Genomic DNA, 21,418 nt, shown 5'->3' on the forward strand with positions numbered 1-21,418 from the left:
GAGACTATCCAATAATTTCTTTCACAACGGAGGAATCCTGTACAGGAGGACTCCTGATTTGGGTTTACTAAGGTGTGTCGATGCAAGGGAAGCAACCAAGTTATTGGAGGAAGTACATTTAGGGACCTGTGGACCGCACATGAATGGTTTTGTTTTAGCAAAGAAGATACTCCGAGCAGGATATTTCTGGATGACTATGGAAACAGATTGCATCCAGTATGTCCAAAATTGCCATCGCTGTTAGATACATGCAGATATGATAAAAGTGCCTCCAAACGAGCTTAATACAACAAGCTCACCATGGTCGTTCGCCGCTTGGGTAATGGATGTTATCGGTCCAATCGAGCCTACCGCATCAAACGGGCAAAGGTTCATCTTGGTAGCAATTGATTATTTTACTAAATGGGTTGAAGCAGCATCATACAAAGCAGTTACCAAGAAGGTGGTAGCAGATTTTGTCCGCGACCGTATTGTTTGTCGGTTCGGAATTCCAGAGTCAATCATCACCGACAACGGTTCCAATCTTAACAGCGACCTGATGAAAACAATGTGTGAGACTTTCAAGATCAGACACAAGAACTCTACAGCTTATAGACCGCAGATGAATGGAGCCGTAGATGCGTCCAACAAAAACATCAAGAAGATACTAAGGAAGATGATCGAGAGGCACAAACAATGGCATGAGAAGTTGCCATTCGCCTTATTGGGTTATCGTACCACAGTCCGCACATCAACCGGGGCAACTCCCTACATGCTGGTTTATGGTACAGATGTGGTCATTCCCATTGAGGTAGAAATTCCATCATTAAGGATCATACAAAAAGCCGAGTTAGATGACGCAGAATGGGTAAAAGGCCGCTACGAGCAGTTAGCCCTCATAGATGGAAAGAGGATGAATGTAGTTTGTCACGGTCAGTTATACCAGAACAGAATGTCCAGATCCTTCAACAAGAGAGTTAAACCAAGGAAGTTTACACCAGGACAACTGGTGTTGAAGAAGATATTTCCACATCAAGACGAAGTCAAAGGGAAATTCTCTCCCAATTGGCAGGGTTCATATATGGTTCACCGAGTCCTAACCGGAGGAGCCCTTATTCTTGCAGAAATGGAGGAGAAGTCTGGCTGAAGCCGATCAACTCAGACGCAGTAAAGAGATACTATATTTGATCGTATGCTTTTTTTTATGATGTAATTTGAACTACGCCTGACCTGATTCCCGTTTAAGAGGGGATACGTAGGCAGCCCTATGGGTTCGGTCACATTTTAATAAAAATTCCATTTTCCCCGCTAGTGGAACTGGGGCAGAATTTTGAGGAGGGTCCTCAAAATTCCGAAGTCAGTTTGTCGGCTTTTGCATCAACATCAACCCAGTAAACTTGGGCAGAATTTTGAGGAGGACCCTCAAAATTCTGGAATCGATCCGCTTTCAGTTATTCAGCACAACCGTCAGCAGCGCCAGCCCAGTGAACTGGGGCAGAATTTTGAAGAGGACCCTCAAAATTTCGGAGCAAGCAAGGTTGCCGTGTCTTGAACCACGTTGCAGTTGTTGGTTCATCCAAAATAAAATCATTTTTTTTCAAAATATATATACTTACATTACATTTACTGAATCATGCATAAACATCATTTGCATCACCGTCGTTTAGCAATGCTACCCCAATGATACGTAACGTCAGGAGCCAAGGGATACGAACTAACCTTCCCCCTCCACAGAACTCACGATTTTTCTTTGGATGCAGGAACTCAGATCGCAATGCAAAACACATTCACTCTTCAAAAGTCGAAACCCTCGAAACAATTACTCAACTCACAAAGGTCTACTATCTACACCCAACATTCCCCAGCAGTCATGATATCGCAACCGCCTATCAGCTAAGAAAATTACTACTATTTGCTCCTTTACATTCCTGCACTGCATAAGGCTACTTTCTGCCTTTCGAGACTAAGCTCTGTCTCCATCCGCATTTTGCATAAGGCTACTCTCTGCCTTCCGAGGTTAAGCTCTACCTCCATCCTGCATAAGGCTACTTATCTGCCTTTCGAGACTAAGCTCTGTCTCTATTTGCATCTTGCATAAGGCTACTTTCTGCCTTTCGAGGTTAAGCTCTACCTCCATCATCACCTGCATAAGGCTACTCTCTACCTTTCGAGGTTAAGCTCTACCTCCATCCTGCATAAGGCTACTTATCTGCCTTTCGAGACTAAGCTCTGTCTCCATCTGCATTTTTACATAAGGCTATCTATCTGCCTTTTGAGCTAAGCTCTGTCTCCATCCATATTGCATAAGGCTACTCTCTGCCTTCCGAGGTTAAGCTCTACCTCCATATTGCATAAGGCTATCTATCTGCCTTCCGAGACTAAGCTTTGTCTCCATCTATATTTTGCATAAGGCTATTCTCTGCCTTCGAGGTTAAGCTCTACCTCCATATTGCATAAGGCTATCTATCTGCCTTTCGAGACTAAGCTCTGTCTCCATCCTGCATGGCTGAAATATCGCCACTTTATTTAAATTCTTGCTTCGGCTGAAATATCGCCACCTGCATTCAAATTCACGCCTTGGCTGAAATATCGCCACTCTTTGCATTCATTCGGCTGAAAGATTGCCACTTTCTCATGGGCTGAAAAATCGCCAACTTATTCAAAGGCGTCATAGTTCGGAGGCACCATCTGCATAGCCCGAGAACACCATTTCATGGCCTGCGAATCTTTATTTTATGCTCTTCATGGCCCAGGACATCATAGTCTGAGGACGTCATCCTAACCGTCCAAAGACAGCATTCATGGTCCAACGGGGAATTTGCATCATGTTTAAATTATGCACAATATGTGCATCTGCTCATCTACAGGTACACCGACTAGCGAACGGCCGTCTCAGCAGAAGCGATCCCGCTCCGGTTTTCCTCAACCTATTTGATTCCAAATGCCTCTCAAATCTGACCACCGCGTCCGTCTTTTCGAATTTCCATCGGCATATTCCGTCAATGGTTCCTGAACTACATATGGCCTGATTCCTATAAAACCAGGGATATGTAGGCAGCTTAGAAACCAGAGCACGGTCAAAATTCTTCTACAATCGCCAATTCCGGTCAAAATTGGTCATCTTATCTTTACCCGACAACTCTTTCATCCTCCTCGGGTAAAGAGGGGCAGCTGTTGATACCCAATTTTTTCCTATGTATTTTTTTATATACTCAAAACACTTTCAAAATAGCATATGTGTGCATATATGAGCACCCCAAAAGATTTTGGCATTTTTAATAATTTTTAAGACCAATTTATGGCCTATTGTGCACTATAAAATCCATTAATTATTCCCAAAACTTGCCATTTTGGTGAATAATTTTTTTCACTCTTACATTTACGGCAAAATATAATTTACATGATTTTTGCATAATTTTACAAGTCCATTTGGTATTTTTAAACTAAAATTGCATGAAATTGCAATTTTAGCCTACTTCTAGATTTAAATAGCAATTTTTATTACAAAATCAATTCTAATATTTTTAAATTAATACCTACATATTGTTTATAAACCCAGTATTTTTAATTTGATTTTTAGCATCTTTTACTATTTTTATAAATTCAAAAGGGAAAACGGCCATTTCAATTTTAGCCGCTTTTTGAGCCTAATTCTAACCCCCCAATTCCCAACCCAATTTCATTTCTACCTGACCCAGACCCAATTAAATGAACCCGCCCAGATCCCATTTTAAAATCGTGGTCGTTGATTGTTTTAATCAACGGCCCCCGTTTGCCCTTTCCTTTTCTAACCTAACGACCCCCCAATCCCCTCTCATTCACTCACTCGTATCTATCTCTCTATCTCTCATTCTCTCTGGAACCTTCCACCTTCTCGCCTCTCCGATGAGGTCCCTTCACCATCTCCGGCCATCTCCGGCATGTCTTAGCCTTATGAGTCCATCTCGACTCGGACCAGCCCCTTTTCCAGGCCTTTCTCATTTTCTAGGGTTTCTCTGAAATCCTATGCCATTTCGAGGTTTTCTTGTTTCTCTCTAGATCTACTTTAGATCCGTGCTATTTCTGAGGTTTTTAAAGTATTTCTTACATCATTTCAAGGTTTTGCTTTCAAAACTGTTCGTCTTCTCGAACCTAGGGTTTCCTTGATTTTTACTTGTTCTACTGTGATTTCTTACCATATTTTGCTTTGCTGTAACTCCTAAGTGTTTTCACTATGGTTTCTATGTATTTTTCTTTTACTGTATTTCCTCCTAGGGTTTGCTAGTGATTTCCTTTACTGTGTTTTCTTTCATTATGATTCCATGAAATGTTTATGTTCCTTGGATTTTCTGAGTTTACTTTGCCTTATTTTCTACGCTTTCGTCTTTACATTTAATCTATGGAGGAAACCCTAGATTTTGGGGGATTTTCAAAACACTTGTGTACGATTGTTTTGCTTCCTGTGTCTAGACTAGTTTGATTTCAAAAACCCTAATTTCTAAGTTCGTCTCATGTTCTCTGATTCTTGCTAAGCTTTGCAAGACCTTCTGATTTCTCTCATGCTATCTGACACTCTCTTCTAGCTATGTTCTTCTACTATTGATTGCATGACCACTCTGTTTGTTTAATTCCAGCCTCGCATGTTTAAAGCTATGCACTCTTTATAGTCAGACCTTTCCCTCTCGAAATAACCCTAATTTTGGGGATTGATTTCAGACTACCATTATGTGAGCTTGTTTGATTATTTCTTTGTCTAATTTGCACCTTTTTCTGACTTGGTTCATTATTGATTTCGAATCCTTGATTCCTTGATTTACTATGTACTAGTTGATTTACTTCTTACCTTATTTACCTAACCGTGTATTTTAAACTTCCCTAATGTATTTACCCTTCATTGCCCAATGTGTTACTTGATTTTCTTTCCTTAAATAAAACTCTGCCCTTTTACCGTTCAAATTTGGACTCCTTAATTAAAGGAATCCCCTTCTCCTGATTGATTCTAATTGATACTGAATTATTCTTTGCCTTGCTTACTTTCCTGGTTTTTAAACTATAAATACCCTGCTCTTTTTCTTTAAACACACGAACAACTGAGTTCAAAATACACACACACTCAAAGCTCTCTCTTCTTTACTACTACTTGTGCTATTGTTCTGACTAGCCGGCTGAAAGCCAAGGCTAGACTTTGGAATCTCTTTGCTTTCCTCAACTGTTTGCTAAAGGATTTCTGGCTGTTTCACTGCTCTATTTATTCTGTTGTTTGGAACTTGCAACTGGTAGGTCTCCACAATTTAAGTATTGTCCTCTAAAACTATGTGTTTACTTCTCCCTTCTACATGACCTCTCAACTACATGTTTTCTGGTACTAAATGGCTATACATTAGTCTGTCATGCCTCATGCTCCTGCATCTTTAAGTTCTATTATGCTTTTCTTGATGTTTATATGAATGCTTTCATGTGATCCCCTTCCCTTTAATCCCCTGTATATGAGTATGTTTTAAGTTAAGGTAGCAGCCTATTGCTACCCTTGACTTAGGACCAGGTTCTCTTGAACCTTTCACTCAAACCAGTCCCATTCCCTTAACCCCTTTTATGTGTTGAGCCTTGACTAGGGTCTGGTAGTGTCCTAATCACCACCCAGACCCCTGCCTGACTTCTGAAAGTTTGCTATTTTATTTGCTTCAATTAAGTAAAGGATTAGGGGTGTGCCAGTCTTACCCATGGCTGGGTATGACCACCCTTTGCTTTGATTTCCTCTAATCACCTCATTCTACACTCATTCTTAGTTCTTTAAGTTCCGCCTCACTATGGTAAGCCATGCTTAGGGACCCTAGAGTTCCCTCTGAACTTGGATGCCTAAGGGCTGGTAATTCCATACTTGCACTATTCTGTTACAATATTTACTCTTCAGAGTGTAAGCATTGCCTGGGGCTCCTGGAGGCTCCCTGGAACTTTGAAACACTCTGAACAAGAGAAGGCCTTGGATTCTGGAATCTGGATTTGGTGGAACACATGTTATTGGATATTAAGATTGAATTAGGCTGCTCGGATCTAGCTGTAGGCTGTGATGTATTTTAATTATTTTCATTTCTTTCTTCTGGTTCTGAAACATTTTTGTAAAAAAAGAACTTGGGAAGTATTAGTAAAAGGGTGTGGGAGGGGGTTTATATTTACTTGTATATGTTAAAGGGTAGATACCATGCCTATAGGATCAATATTGTTGTTTAATCACTTAGATATCATGCCTATAGGTTAAACGTATAAATCACCTAGAAATCATGTCTATAGTTTTTGCATTCCTTTCATTCAATCACCTAGAGATCATGTCTATAGGCTTTTGCATTCCTTTCATTCAATCATTTAGAGATCATGTCTATAAGATTTCATGTTCAGTCGTATTGCAAATCATTAGAAATCCTGCCTATAGGCCCTAATATTCATGTAACCAATTGGCGACTCTTCAAATTCCATAACCCGATTCCTCAAAAGGGAATAAGAGTTGTTTTGCCCATAATGTTGTAAACCCGATTTCGCCTTCTTTTAGGAGGGAAAAAGGGGGCGTCGACAACTATGTGTGCTTTCCTCATCGATGTAATTGAATTACGCCTGACCTGATTCCCGTTTAAGAGTGGATATGTAGGCAGCCCTATGGGTTCGGTCACAATTCAATAAAAAGTTCACCGCCCCCTCCGCAATTGGAAACTGGGGCAGAATTTTGAGGAGGACCCTCAAAATTTTGAGGAGGACCCTCAAAAATCTGAAGTAATTTCAGCCAATCGCCACAAGCAACCGTCAAAAGCGTCAACTCATCAAAGTGGGGCAAAATTTTGAGGAGGACCCTCAAAATTCTGTAGCAGGAGAGGTTGCAATGTTCTAAACTATGTCGCAGTCGTCGGTTCATCTAAAAATTATTTTAATTATACACTTATGTCACACTTTCACAAAATCATGCCTGTTTATTATTGAAATTGCTTTGTTTAGCAACGCTACCCCAGTGATACATGTAGTATCACCAGATCAAAGCCGAGCAGGTCAAGCAGAGCCAGCGGGGATACGAACTAACCTCTCCCCCCCCCCTTGCAAAACTCACGATTTTTCTTTGGATGCAGGCACTTGGATTGCAAAACCATCAAACGTACTATACACTCACGAGATAAATGTTGTTTAGGAATACAACTCTCAGAACCGTTGCATTTATTCACATTTGCTATCCACACACAACAGTGTCCCCAGCATGCACAGTGTCCCCAACAGTCACAATATCACAATCTGCTATTAGCTAAGAAAGCTTATTACCATTTGCCATTTTATTTCTTGCATAAGGCTACTATTTTGCCTTCCGAGACTAAACGTTGTCTTCATCTGCATTTTCGCATTGCATAAGGCTACTATCCTACCTTCCGAGCCTAAAAGTTGTCTCCATCTGGATTTTCGCATTGCATTAGGCTACTATCCTGCATTCGGAGACTAAATGTTGTCTCCATCTATATTTCTGCATTGCATAAGGCTACTATTCTGACTTCCGAGACTAAACGTTGTTTCCTTCTGCATTTTCGCATTGCATAAGGCTACTATTCTGCCTTCCGAGACTAAACGTTGTCTCCATCTACATTTTCGCATTACATAAGGCTACTATTCTGCCTTCCGAGGTTAAGCTCTACCTCCACCTTCATCTATATGGCTGAAAGATCGCCACCTACTGTATTGCATGGCTGAAAGATCGCCACCTACTGCATTGCATGGCAGAAAGATTGCCACATCTACATCTCATGGGCAAAAAGATTGCCACCTACCGCATTGCATGGCTGAAAGATCACCGCATGGCTGAAAGATCGCCACTTATTGCATCTCATGGGCTGAAAGATCGTCACACACTATATTTCATAGGCTGAAAGATCGCCAAATTATCCAAAGGCATCACCGTTCGGAGGCACCATTTTCATAGCCCGAGAACACCATGTCATGGCCTGAGGATCCCTTTTAATCTTTTGCATATCATTATTCATGTAGACATGTAATTTTTGACCCACGCATTAGGATTACCTTTAATAGTCCTAGTATTTTTAGGGTATTTATTTGAATTTATTTCTATAGGATTTTACTTTATTACTAATTTTAATTCTATTTTAAGGCACAAAATTTGAAAAAATACAAAAATAGTTTCATGTTCTATCTTATTCTATCTAATTTAGGTTATTAATATTTTTATAGCAATATATTTTTGTTTTTACCATGATCTACACTTTTATTTTGAATATAATAATTTATATAAAAATAATATATATGGTTTCATAGCATGATATAGTTTAATTTAATCAATTAAAATTAATTTTAAATCATTAAAAAAAAAGAGAAGAAAAGGGTTAAGTTTTCTTAATTGATGGATTTAATGAGTCAAAACTCCAATTTAGAGCCCAAACTCGGCCAAGAAATGGCCCAAATCCGCCCAGCCCACTCCCTTACCCGATTGACCCGCTGGATACATTCTTGAACCACCCCATTTCTAATTTACAATCTCAACCCTTCATCCCCTCTTAATCTAATGGCTCCTATTAACTCCCACACCTCATATAAATACCATATTATAACTCCCAAAACCCTAACCTAAAACGCTAACCAAACGATGCCCCACCCCATTCCGATTCTGCCTGCCTCCAACTCGCTGGAAAACCAACGAGTTCATCCCATGGTCCCCCCTCTACTCCCCTGTCCTTCCTCCACGTGTCTGTAATCATGAATACACATTTTCTCCTCATCTTTTTTGATTTTATCTTTTTTTTTGGGAAAAAAAGGAAAAATGGGAGGCGTAGGATCGAGTTACACTCGATCTACTCCATCCATCTGTCCTTGATTGCCACAAAAAGGGATAAAATTTGAATTTTTTGGGACTTTTTGGAGAAGGTTTTTGATTTTCTTGGAGAGGAAGGAAGAAGAAGCTTCTAGGCTACCTATATATTTGGGATTTCAGGACAAAAAGAGGGGGGGGGGGGGGGGGGGAAGTTCTAGGGTTCTTTGGACAAAATTGGAGAAAAACCAGGGTTCTGAACTTCGTTTTCAGTTCAGTTCAGAAAATATATACTTGGGGTTATATATTTTTGCTTCAGAAGTTCGTTCTTCTTTGAAAAATACAAAACAAAACAAACAAAAAAACTTATTTTCAGTTTTGTTTCATTTTTGATCATGGGATTAGATTGGAGCATTTTGGGTTCTAAAAATTCGCCCGCCATTCAGTTTGCTTGAGGTCGGAGTCGTGTTCGTCGTTCGAGGTTCGGTTCGCTTCTTCTGTTCATAGTTTGATCGTCGTGACGAATTTTGGTCACAACCGCTGCTTTGATTTCTCCTTGTGTTACTAAGGAAGTTTTATTAATTAAAGTTTAACTTCAGGTTCACATCTACAACCTCTGTCCCTATTTTGATTTGTTCGTATGTGTCGAGCTGTTGTTCTGTGCGCTTGATCTAATTTGTTAAATTGTTCTTGTTGAATACTTTGACTATAAATGAATCTGAATCTGCAGAAATGAATAACATATTTCCTTGATCCTTATTGTGCTAGAGATTGAAGTATGTGATTATGTTTGCCATTGAGTCGTGGCTTTACTGTTTGTGTGATCAAATTGCTATTTGAAGAATTACTTCACCTAGTTTAAGCTTAGTCCATGTCAGGTCCCTCCAATCTAGCATTAAAATAGCATCTCGGTCGATTAAGGTCAAATAACTTATTTTCTTCGAATCTCCATGAATATTCTGTCAACTCCACCTTTGGTTATCCGTTTCATTAACTTTTTGCTCTTAGATTAAGAAATAGTTCCATTGCTTGCTTCAAGTTAAAACTCTTTTTACTAGTACCTTTTCTATTCTTTTCCGTTTAAAAGGTGAGACAAAATTCGTTTCCAAGGTCTTATTTGCTGCTAGCTTCAGATAAGTTTAAAATGCATTCTAAAATTGTGTGGAGTTTAGGAGTGGACCGAAAACTAGTAGGTATTTGTTTTTGAGTGAAATTCATATATATAGAAGTTACATTTGGTGAAAGTAAACTGATTAGCTTATATAATTGATTTTTGATCTTATTTTTGGACTTGAATTACGACAGGATTACTGGTTAGATGTCATTTGGGAATTTTCTATTCTTAGCAAATTAAGAGATAATATACATGAATTGGGATTAATATAGGGTTATGGTGCGTATCAATGTTTTAATTCATTTTGTTTTTCTTTCCCTTTCCCTCCTATAGTAATTCTTGGTATTCTATGTCAGCCCGTTCATTTGCTACAAATATTATGTGTCTTTTGAATAGTTACTTTTCTGATGTTTCCCTTGTCTTTATTTGTGTGGACAGTTTGGATAAATTGCTTGAAATGGCTCATGGGGTTTGGGTTTAAATGGATTAAAAGAATTTGAGCATGAATTGAATCCTGATTTTATTTAGTTCTCTTTTATTTATTGCATTTTTAACATATTATCGTTAGGAGCATGTTTAGGCCGACCACACCTGGGTAGGCATTCTTTAGGATTTGTTCGTTCGAGGTGAGAGGTCGTCCCTTTTAGTTAGTTAATTCATCAGGGGAATGCCCCGTAGAGTTTGTATATATATTTTTTGTGTTCTTTTATCAGGGGTATACCCCTAAGTGGATGTAATTGAAGGCCGTGACAGACATAGTAGAGTGAGCATAGTATAGACTTTTATTATTTTCTTATTTTATTTAATCTTGGTGTGGACGACCTCGAGCCGCTTGTGTGTTTATTTTTCTTTTTCTGTGTTTTTCGCCTCAATTTGAAATTTCAAAAGCCAACTTGATCGAGTACACAACCGTACTAGTTACGGGACTTGGGGAGCGCCTAACACCTTCTCCCCGAGTCAAATGAAGCCCCTTACCCAAATCTCTGGTGCCGACTTAGTTTTGAGTCCAATTGTTTAAAAGGAAAATTATTTTCTAAAATGGTGACCTGGCACACCAAAAAACAATGCTAGGTGGCGACTCTGAGAGAAATCCTTTTAAACATATCTTTTGTCACTCTCAAATTGAAAAACCCTTTGAGCTTTATAAATCCTTTTATATTTTAAGAGGGTTAGTGAAGTAGTAAAAAGGGGTGTGACAGCTCTGGCGACTCTGCTGGGGAGTTGCAGGTTCGAGCTAGTACTTGATCTTGTTGGCTTTTTAGGATATTCGGTTGAGGTTTTTATGTGTTTTGTTTGCTTTATGTGATTTTTATTTTTGCTTATGTCGTTTTATTTGCTAGTTGCTTCTTTGTTTACAATATTTTCTTTATGTGTTACTGCTTTATAAATTGTCATCATTTGCATAAAGGGCGGACAATTAGAGCAGCCGACATCGACCACGTGTCGCCCTGAATTGCCTTGTCTAGTGAACCCCAACCATAGGTCAGCCTTTAGGTCATGCTTATGTGTATCATATCATTTAAACCTAGCAGGGATCGGTCCCAGGCACCGTGTCCCGTTGTAGGAGGCCTATCCAAATTATGTTAAAATGGGCTTATGGCCCAAAAAGACATTTAATCATCCTTATGTGCTACGTGCTGCATCTCTTTAGGGGTAAAAGGGTCATTTGGCGGACCAAGGAAATTTGAGGATGAAATATAAAGTGAAGCAAGTAGGGCCCACTCACATTTTTCTTTCATAGTTTTCCAAAAATCAAGAAAAAAGTGAAAAAGAAAATCCAAAAAGATTTTACATTTTCCACATTTTTCAAAAAGACAAAAAATAGTTTTTCCAAACTAGTTGTATTTCATTTTAAAGCTTTCTTCCATGTTCGATCTTCCCGAACTACGCATACCTGATTCTCGTCTTTCGGGGTGGGATACGTAGACAACTCACATAGGGTCTGGTCTTCCTAGTGAGTCTTAGGTTCTTGACTTCGCGGGGTCTTAGCCAAATCTTGCATGTCTAGCCACCTTTGGCCACATCGGCCATTGCCGCAAAATGGGGCCATTTTTGCAAAGGTACCTCCGTGACCCATGTCTTAGGATCTTGAGTCCACAACCAGGTGTCATATTACTTTAAGTTCCATCTTTTTCGAGTTTGCATCTTTAGCCACTTTTGGCCATATCGGTCGTTTTTGCAAAATGGGTCATTTCTGCAAATTAATTTTGGGCTATGATTATTGGGAGTTTGAATCCGTATAAGCTTTAGTGAGTTATTTCCATGTCTTTGAGGTCACCTTTGTTGAGATTGCACTTTTAGCCACCTTCGACCCTCATGCCATTTTGCAAAAATAGCCTAACCGTCCCCTAGAAAATGTTGTGGTGTCACATAATGTCTTGAGTCATTAACCATGTTTCCCCCATTCAGGTATGGATCCACTTACCAACACTAGAGTATCAAAAGTGGTCAAAGTCCTTAGAAGGCTAGTAAAATGGTGGAACATGTTCACATTACTTGAGCAGCGTGATCTGATGGGTAAATTAGGGACTCTTATTTCTTTGATGGACATCACCCCCTGTCCCGACCTTATAGAAGCAATATTGACATTTTGGGACCCACAGGGAATGGTATTCAAGTTTGGAGATCTTGAGATGACACCCACCTTAGCTGAGATAGCCGGGTTAACTCGCCTGTCATACCTAGACAAGGATTTGATTTGCACAACTGCTCATTCAAGCACAAAGTTCCTTAAGATCATAGGGAATAGATTTGGAAACCCCCAAGGGATGTCTAGATCAATCTTGGGTACCTTTGGACTTTTTATTCGAGAGGTTTGCTCGTCCTACTGGGTATGAGACCTTCGTAGATGAATTTTCCATATCATATGATTCTTGGAAGAAGATGCGTCATATGGTTTTCGCTATTGCATTGTTGGGTCTCTTGGTATTTCCTTTGGAGGGTAGACATATTAGCACGCGTCTGGGGTCAATAGCCTTTGCACTTTTCCATGATAAACACAGTAGTAAGGTCACCTTGGTTCCGACAATTTTGGCAGAAATCTTTCGTACTTTGACCAGGATTCGAGAAGGTTAGAGGTTCTTTGAGGGAAACAACTTATTGCTGCAGCTGTGGATGATGAAACACTTACATCCCGCCACAATGTTTGAGAAAGATGTGATTGACTGTTGTTTGAGAGATCGAGTGAAGTGTATCGAGAATAGAATGACGTTCGATAAGTTTGCCTTACCACTTGGAGTTCAGGCTTGGATTGATTACTTAGGATCCTTGACTGAAGGGAAGATTTTGTGGTCATATCTTTGGATTGATTTGGACGTGATCTTGGCAGGATCTCGTGTGCAAGACTTCTTGGTACTGATTGGTCTTTGGTGTACTAGACCATATACCCCTGCTAGAGTAATGCGTCAGTTAGGGAGGAGACAAGAAGTCCCCTACATTCCTGACTCTCGTGACTTCATTAGGGAGTTTGACACTATGCCTCACAGGGAGGTCGACGTCCAAACCTATTGGCATCATTTAATGAAGATGGGTAGAGATACTTTAGCAGCTGACCCACATTTACCTAGGTATACCCATGAGTACTTCATATGGCTACAGTCTACTCAACGGGGGGTTAGCAGGCCATTGCCCCGACGTGTTAGAGGAGTATTTGACAAGGAGGCCACCTCACGGATATTGCTTAGACAGTTGATGGATCAATTTACCTAGGCAGAGGAGGCCCATGCAGCAGAAAGTGTTGGGGTTCGAGCTACACTTTAGTCATTGAGATCACAGTTGGCAGGGTTGGTAGAGAACATGGGACATCACCGTGAGTACCTTACTAGAGTCATCCTTCCAGATGCAGGCGCGTATTCCAGGATTCTCATTCCCAGTTTCGAGGTGTCTTTGCAGGGTATAATACAGAGTTTAGATTTGACAGGATTGACGGGGCCATCCGAATCTTCATCAGACCCGTCCTGGTCAGGATCGTCGTATTCAGGATCCGAATTTTATGTTGTCTTTTACTTTTGTGTGTTGTCTAGGAGTACTAAGTCCTTCAGGTAGTGTTAGAGTCTGTCATAGTGTAGTTGAGTCTGTCAGGTCTTTCATTATCGTACTTCCCATTGTATTTTAATATCGAAAAGTTTTTAAATGAAAAAATCCCAAAAGATTTTTTTTAGTTTATTTTCCATCACTTTTCCAAAACTATGCTTGGTCTGATTCATGAGGGACATGATACATAGGCAACCTACATCGGGTTCGATCAAACTATTTTTGGTTCAAAAAAATCAAAAAAAGAAAAAAAGAAGAAGAGAGTGATAAGCCAAAATAAGAAGAATATGATGTGCAAGAAAATAAAGAGAAGCAAGGATTGAAATGAGCAAATTGGGATGATGCCATATGACCCTGTGACCCTCAAAGTTATTGTAGAACTGCTAACTGTTGCTAGGTGCATTGAACGTAATGTAATATTATTATTTGATAAATGCCCTAACGCTAATATGGTGGTTTTGTGTTGTTGTCCTCTATTATCTTTATTTAACTTCAAGAAGGTGGTTAGTTTGTTAGCATCCTGGAAAGTCATCCATACAACATCCGGTCAAAGCATCAAATCGTCATGGCTAGCAAAGAAATAGACACTGGAGTTGTAGACCCACCAAGGGAGATTGTTGAGTCGGAATCAGAACTGCAAGAGGAGGTCCGGAGGTTAAAGCATCATATGATGGAAATGTGTCAAGCCTGGATTAAGGGACATCCTCCACCCTCGTTCCCCACCAATACACAGAAAACCCTGCTTCCATTCCACCACTTTCTCAATCCCAGATGACCAATACCATTGATCTTTCCCCACAACACGCACCGGGATTTACCCCTTACCAAAACTACCCCGTCACTTCGGCCCAAACTTTTCATGCTCCACCAGCCAAAACAACCTCGTACCCTGCCCCAACATCTGCTCCTATTTTTGTACCCCCTTCACAAGCTACCCTCTAGCGCTCCTCTAGTGAGCCCGCATTCCCAGCTCCAGATACCCAATATTATGCCCCAGAACCCACATTCAAAGTCCCAGATCCTTACTCTTACACTCCCCACTTTGAGCCTTATGTTAAAACTGACAAACCACCCAAGAACGCTGAGCAAGAGGAGATGTTTAGGAAGGTAAAGAGTCTGGAGCAGTCATTGAGAAATATGCAAGGGTTGGGAAACCAGGTGAGTGTGGCCTATAAGGATTTGTGTTTGTTCCCCGATGTCCAACTGCCCGCCGGGTTCAAGATGCCCAAGTTTGACTTATATGACGGACATGGGGATCCTGTAGCTCATCTGAGGGGTTATTGTAGGAAAATGAGAGGCGCCGGGGGAAAAGACGAATTACTGATGGCATACTTCAGCCAGAGTCTGAGTGGGGCAGCTTTAGAATAGTACACCCACCAGGACGCCAACAGGTGGTACACATGGGACGATATGGCTCAGGCCTTCGCCCGACACTTTCAGTACAATATAGACATTGTCCCAGACCGCCTATCTTTGAACAAAGTGGAAAAGAGGCCCAATGAAAGCTTTAAAGAATATGGGTTCCGATGGAGGGAACAAGCTGCACGAGTCAATCCTCCGATGGAAGAAGATGAGATGGTTGAGTACTTTCTTCAAGCCCTGGAGCCTACTTACAATACCATTTGATTTTAGCCATTGGTAAGTCTTTCAATGATGTGGTAAAGATAGGATAAATGGTGGAATAGGGGCTCGAGTCGAGCAATATCATGAGTTACTCCTCCGTAAAAGCAACCACCCAAGCAATCCAGAGTGGTACCGGAAGTTTTCTAGGCAAGAAGAAGAAGGATGATGTCACCATGGTTGTCTCTAGACCATGTCATGGACAAAGGGGTTCACCTCATCAGTACACCCATCCTCGACCCCGACCTCAAACCTACGCCCAAGCTCCATATAATCCACATCAACATTACTTTCCCCCGCAAAATCCCCAATACTTAACCAGGCCACCCCAATACCATGTTCACCATGCCTAGTCATACATTCAACCTCCTTCTTACCCACAATGGCATGCCCCAGCACCACAGAATACCACAAAATACCTATCCACCTCCACAACCCTACTAAAACCCTAATGGTTCAAATTTTCGACCAAGGCCGGACTATAGAAGAGAGAGGCAGCAGCGGAAACAAACTTTTACCCTGCTTGGAGAGTCCTATGCTAGGCTGTTTCAAAGATTAAGGCAGTTGGACATCTTGAGGCCGATTGAGTCAAAGATACCAAATCCCCCTCCAAAGAACCTCGATTATTCCCTAAGATGAGCCTATTGTTCTGATGTTCCAAGGCATGACACAGAAAAGTGCTGACATTTGAAAAGGGCAATCCAGGAGCTCATTGATACAAACCAAATTGTAGTCCAAAGCCCATACACGCCGAACATCAACCAAAACCCTTTGCCAGCCCATGCAGAGATGCATATAATTGAAATAGTTCACAAGGATGGGGAGCCCAAGAAGTCTTCTAAATCCGTCATGATGATTCGGGCCAGCGAAAGTAATTTGGTTAAAGCTCCAGACTCTACCAAAGCAAAGCCCTTGACAGTTGAAGAGGTGACAAAAAAGCCGAGCTCGCTCAATTTGAAACCACTGGTGTTGGTCGTGAAAGGGATTTCAAAAGATATTGGGGCAAGTCTAGAAATTTCAAAAGTGGTAGTGCCAGGGATTCCAAGTAAGCCTGTCATAGTTGTGAAGGGGGCTCCTATTACCCCTATCATCATTAAACCAGTAACCCAGCTATCAGTGGTTGATGCCAAGGCTGTTCCGTGGAATTATAAACAAGTGATAATGACATACAAAGGAAAAGAAATAGAGGAAGAAGTTAATGAAACTGGAGGATTGACTCGTTCTGGGAGATGTTTCACCCCAGAAGAATTAAGGAAAGCCAAGCCATTCAAGGATAGCCAAATGCCAGTAAAGAAATCGGTCACCGAAGAAGAGGCTGAGGAGTTCCTGAAAAAGATGAAAGTGCAGGATTATTCCATTGTGGAGCAGTTAAGGAAAACGCCAGCTCAGATTTCTCTTTTGTCTTTGCTGATACATTCAGATGAACATCGCAGGGTCCTGATGAAGATTTTGAATGAGGTACATGTTCCTGATAAGATCACAGTGAATCACTTGGAAAACATAGCTAGCAAGATCTTCGAAGTAAACAGGATCACTATCTCAGATGATGAACTTACTATGGAGGGTATAGAACACAACCGAGCTCTTTATCTCTCCGTGAAGTGTGAAGATTTTGTCGTCTCAAGGGTTTTGGTTGACAATGGCTCTAGTACGAATATTTTCCCCATGTCTACTCTGCAAAAATTGAAGATTGGAACCGAAAGAATCCACACGAACAGTGTGTGTGTTCGAGGCTTTGATGGGGGAGGTAAAGACTCTGTTGGAGATATAATGCTCAGATTGTCGATAGGGCCAATTGAGTTCACCATGGAATTCCAAGTGTTAGACGTGGCTGTCTCTTACAATTTATTGTTGGGAAGGCCCTGGATACATGCTTCTAAGGAAGTCCTATCTTCCTGCACTAAATGGTGAAGTTCGAACGGGACAAGCAAGAAATAGTTGTGCATGGTGATAAGGATTTATCAGCTTGTAATGACACAATTGTTCCGTTTATCGAAGCTGAAGATGATAAGGGACCTGGTTTATCAAACTTTCGAAACAGTGCCTGTTGAGAAGATTCCTGAAGGAAAATGCATTCCGGGTCCTAAGTTATCCTCCGCATCTGTCATGGTAACAAATGAAATGTTGAAGAATGGTTTTGTGTTGGGCAAGGGTCTGGGCTAAATCCGCGGGATTAATTTGGAAAAATAGTAGGGATATGCAAGAACAAACAATTTTTATCGGAAACTGCAGGGTATTGTGCATCCAGTGTGCCCTAGTGGGAATCCGGGTACATTGGTTTGGGATTCATGCCCACAGAGAAGGACGTGAAAAGGGTTAAAAATTTGAAACAGAAGGTATGGCCACTCCCCAAGCCTGTCCTGCACATCTCTAAGTCTTTTGTCAAGCCAAGGGCCGAAAAACCTCTAACCTCCTCAGTGCCAAAACATGTGGTCGATGTTGATGGAGAGCTGATCAAGAGGTTCTAGAATCTGTTCGATGAGGTCAATATGGTAGAAGTTGGTGAAGGTTCTAGTAAAGCAGATGTGCAACTCATTGGGACACACGTGAAGCTTAGCAATTGGGAAGCTACTCCACTCCCCACCAGGAAGGAGTTTTGGTAGTCTGCTTTGTTTTCATTTATGTTATCTGGGTTATTCCAGGGTTGTAATTAGTTTTTTAGTTTTGCTTGTTTTGATGTTCAAACCCTTCTATCCTTTTATTTTCAATGAAATGCAATTTCACGTTATTCCTAATAGTGTTTTATTTTGTTTTGTTTTCTTCTGTATAGTTCTTTTTATGCTAGTTGCAATGACGTGACATGCATGAAGAATTTCTAGCCGAGTCTTAAAAGTCAATCTAATTCTGAAATGACAATCCAAGAAGTAGAATATAATGATGAAATAGAATATGATGAAGGAGAAGCATTTGAGGAAATTAAAGAGCTAAAACAATTTGAAGAAAAACCAAAGCCTAATTTGAGTGAAATTGAAGCAATCAATTTAGGAGACCAGGATAATGTTAGGGAAACCAAGATAAGTGTGCATTTAGAATCGCAAGTTAAGGAGGAAATAATCAAAACATTGTTTAAGTACAAAGATATCTTTGCATGGTCATATGCCGGACCTGAGCACTGATCTGGTAGTTCATAAATTGCCAACTGATCCAGCATTCCCTCCTGTCAAGCAAACATTGTGAAAGTTCAAGACTGATATGAGTGTGAAGATCAAAGAAGAAATCACAAAGCAGCTTACCGCAAAGGTCATTCGGGTCACTCGATATCCCACTTGGTTAGCCAATGTTGTGCCAGTACCAAAGAAGGATGGTAAGACCAGGGTATGTGTTGATTACCATGATCTTAACAAAGCAAGCCCAAAGGATGACTTTCCATTGCCGAACATTCACATTCTGATCAATAATTATGCCAAGCATGAGATTGGGTCTTTTGTGGATTGCTACGTAGGATATCACCAGATCTTGATGGATGTGGAAGATGCAGAAAAGACAACATTCATCATGTTGTAGGGAACATATTATTATCAGGTAATGTCATTTGGTCTGAAGAATGATGGGGCAACTTAATGAGGGAGATGACCACCATATTTCATGACATGATACACAAGGAGATTGAAGTTTATGTAGATGATGTGATCATAAAGTCAAAGAAGCAGTCTGACCATATCAAGGACTTGAGGAAGTTTTTCCAAAGGCTCCGCAGGTACAACCTCAAGCTCAATCCAGCGAAATGTGCATTTGGTGTCCCCTCTGGAAAATTGCTGGGATTCGTGGTTAGTAGACGCGGTATTGAGTTGGATCCGTCAAAGATTAAAGCCATCCAAGAGTTACCACCGCCCAAGAACAAAATTGAGGTGATAAGTTTGCTTGGAAGGTTAAATTACATCAGCAAGTTCATTGCTCAGCTCACGACAACCTGTGAAGCCATCTGTAAGCTGTTGAAGAAGAATGTTGCAGTCAAGTGGACTAACGAGTGTCAAGAAGCATTTGATAAGATTAAGAGGTACCTGTCAAACCCACCTGTGCTGGTCCCACTAGAGCCTGGGAGACATTTAATTCTCTATTTGACGGTTTTGGATAATTCTTTTAAATGTGTATTGGGTCAGCATGACATCACGGGAAAGAAGGAGCAAGCAATATATTATCTTAGTAAGAAGTTCACTGCCTATAAGGTTAAGTACACTCTGCTTGAGAGGACATGTTGCACCCTGACTTGGGTGGCACAAAAGTTGAATCATTATCTGTCGTCCTACACTACTTACCTCATTTCTCGCACGGATCCTCTAAAGTACATCTTTCATAAGCCTATGCCCACGGGAAAACTTGCAAAGTGGCAAATTTTACTTACAGAGTTTGACATCATCTATGTGACTCGGACCGCGATGAAAGCCCAAGCCTTGGCCGACCACTTGGCCGAGAATCTGGTGGATGATGAATATGAGTCACTGAAGACTTATTTTCCTGATAAAGAAGTCATGTGTGTTGACGAGATTGACCGTGATGAAAATCCAGGTTGGAAACACTTCTTTGATGGAGCTGCCAATATGAAAGGTGTCGGAATAAGGGTCGTACTCATCTCTGAAACAGGGCGACACTACCCTGTAATAGCCCAGCTTGGATTTTATTGCACCAACAATATGGCTAAGTATGAAGCATGCATTTTGGGTTTAAGGTTAGCTATAGACATGGGAGTCCAGGAAATACTGGTTCTAGGAGATTCAGATTTGTTGGTTCACCAGTTTCAAGGAGAATGGGAGACTCAAGATTTGAAGCTCATACCATATCGACAGTGTCTGCATGATCTTTGTCAACGGTTCAGGTTGGTAGAATACAGACATATTCCCAAGATTCATAATGAGATTGCTTATACCTTGGCTACTCTGGCGTCAATGTTACATCATCCGGACAAGGCTTATGTCAACCCCGTGCATATCCAAGTTCGTGATCAACATGCTTATTGTAATGTGGTGGAAGAGGAAATCGATGGCGAACCTTGGTTCCATGATATCAAGGAATACATCCAGTCGGGGATATATCCAGTACATGCCACAGGTGATCAAAAGAGAACCATCCGACGTCTGGCTAGTGGATTTTTCTTGAGTGGGCGAATCTTGTACAAGAGAACTCCAGATTTAGGACTGTTGAGGTGCATAGATGCTAAAGAAGCTTCAACTATCATGGCCGAAGTACATTCTGAAGTTTGATGGGCCGCATATGAATGGGTACATCTTGGCAAAGAAGATACTTCGAGCAGGTTATTATTGGCTCACCATGGAACGGGATTGTATCAGTTTTGTTCGCAAGTGTAATCAATGCCAGGTACACGGTGATTTGATTCATTCTCCCCCATCTGAGTTACACATAATGTCTGCACCTTGGCCCTTTGTTTCTTGGGGCATGGATGTCATTGGACCAATTGAGATGGCAGCGTCAAACGAGCATAGGTTTATCCTGGTGGCCATTGATTACTTTACCAAGTGGGTCGAAACTGTAACTTTCAAGTCCGTGACCAAGAAGGCAGTGGTGGATTTTGTTCATTCAAATATCATTTGTCGGTTCAGAATTCCCAAGGCGATCATCACAGACAATGCTGCTAATCTCAATAGTCATTTGATGAAAGAGGTATGCCAATAGTTCAAGATCATGCATCGGAACTCCACTCCGTATCGCCCCAAGGCAAATGGAGTTGTTGAGGCTGCTAACAAGAACATAAAGAAGATACTTCGTAAAATGGTGCAAGGTTCTAGGCAATGGCATGAAAAGTTGCTTTTTGCCTTACTGGGTTATCGCACTACTGTTCGCACTTTAGTAGGAGCAACTCCTTATTTGCTAGTATATGGAACTAAGGCATTTATACCTGCAGAAGTTGAGATTCCATCCCTTCGGATCGTTGCAGAAGTTGAAATTGATGATGA

At 40.9% G+C, this 21,418-nt stretch overlaps 1 protein-coding gene across 2 annotated transcripts; it reads left to right on the forward strand.

The window, feature by feature from the left end:
• The first annotated feature begins 8,578 nt into the window (after positions 1–8,578).
• Positions 8,579–18,227, forward strand: LOC142164609 (uncharacterized). Of its 2 annotated transcripts, none has more exons than XM_075222658.1 (2): positions 8,579–9,342; positions 12,267–18,227. In XM_075222658.1, the coding sequence occupies exon 2, from the start codon at positions 16,299–16,301 to the stop codon at positions 17,418–17,420; it is 1,122 nt and encodes a 373-aa protein (XP_075078759.1). In that variant the 5' UTR covers positions 8,579–9,342; positions 12,267–16,298; the 3' UTR covers positions 17,421–18,227. The 2 variants fall into 2 exon arrangements, with proteins under 2 accessions (XP_075078759.1, XP_075078760.1); XM_075222659.1 differs by having other exon boundaries at positions 8,579–9,224.
• The last annotated feature ends 3,191 nt before the right edge of the window (positions 18,228–21,418 follow it).

Source organism: Nicotiana tabacum, chromosome 10 (genome assembly GCF_000715075.1).
Source record: "Nicotiana tabacum cultivar K326 chromosome 10, ASM71507v2, whole genome shotgun sequence".
Taxonomy (NCBI): Eukaryota; Viridiplantae; Streptophyta; class Magnoliopsida; order Solanales; family Solanaceae; genus Nicotiana; species Nicotiana tabacum.

Coding starts and splice junctions, on each gene's coding strand:
- LOC142164609 (XM_075222658.1), top strand. CDS start 16,299: ATGCATATAATTGAAATAGTTCACAAGGATGGGGAGCCCAAGAAGTCT.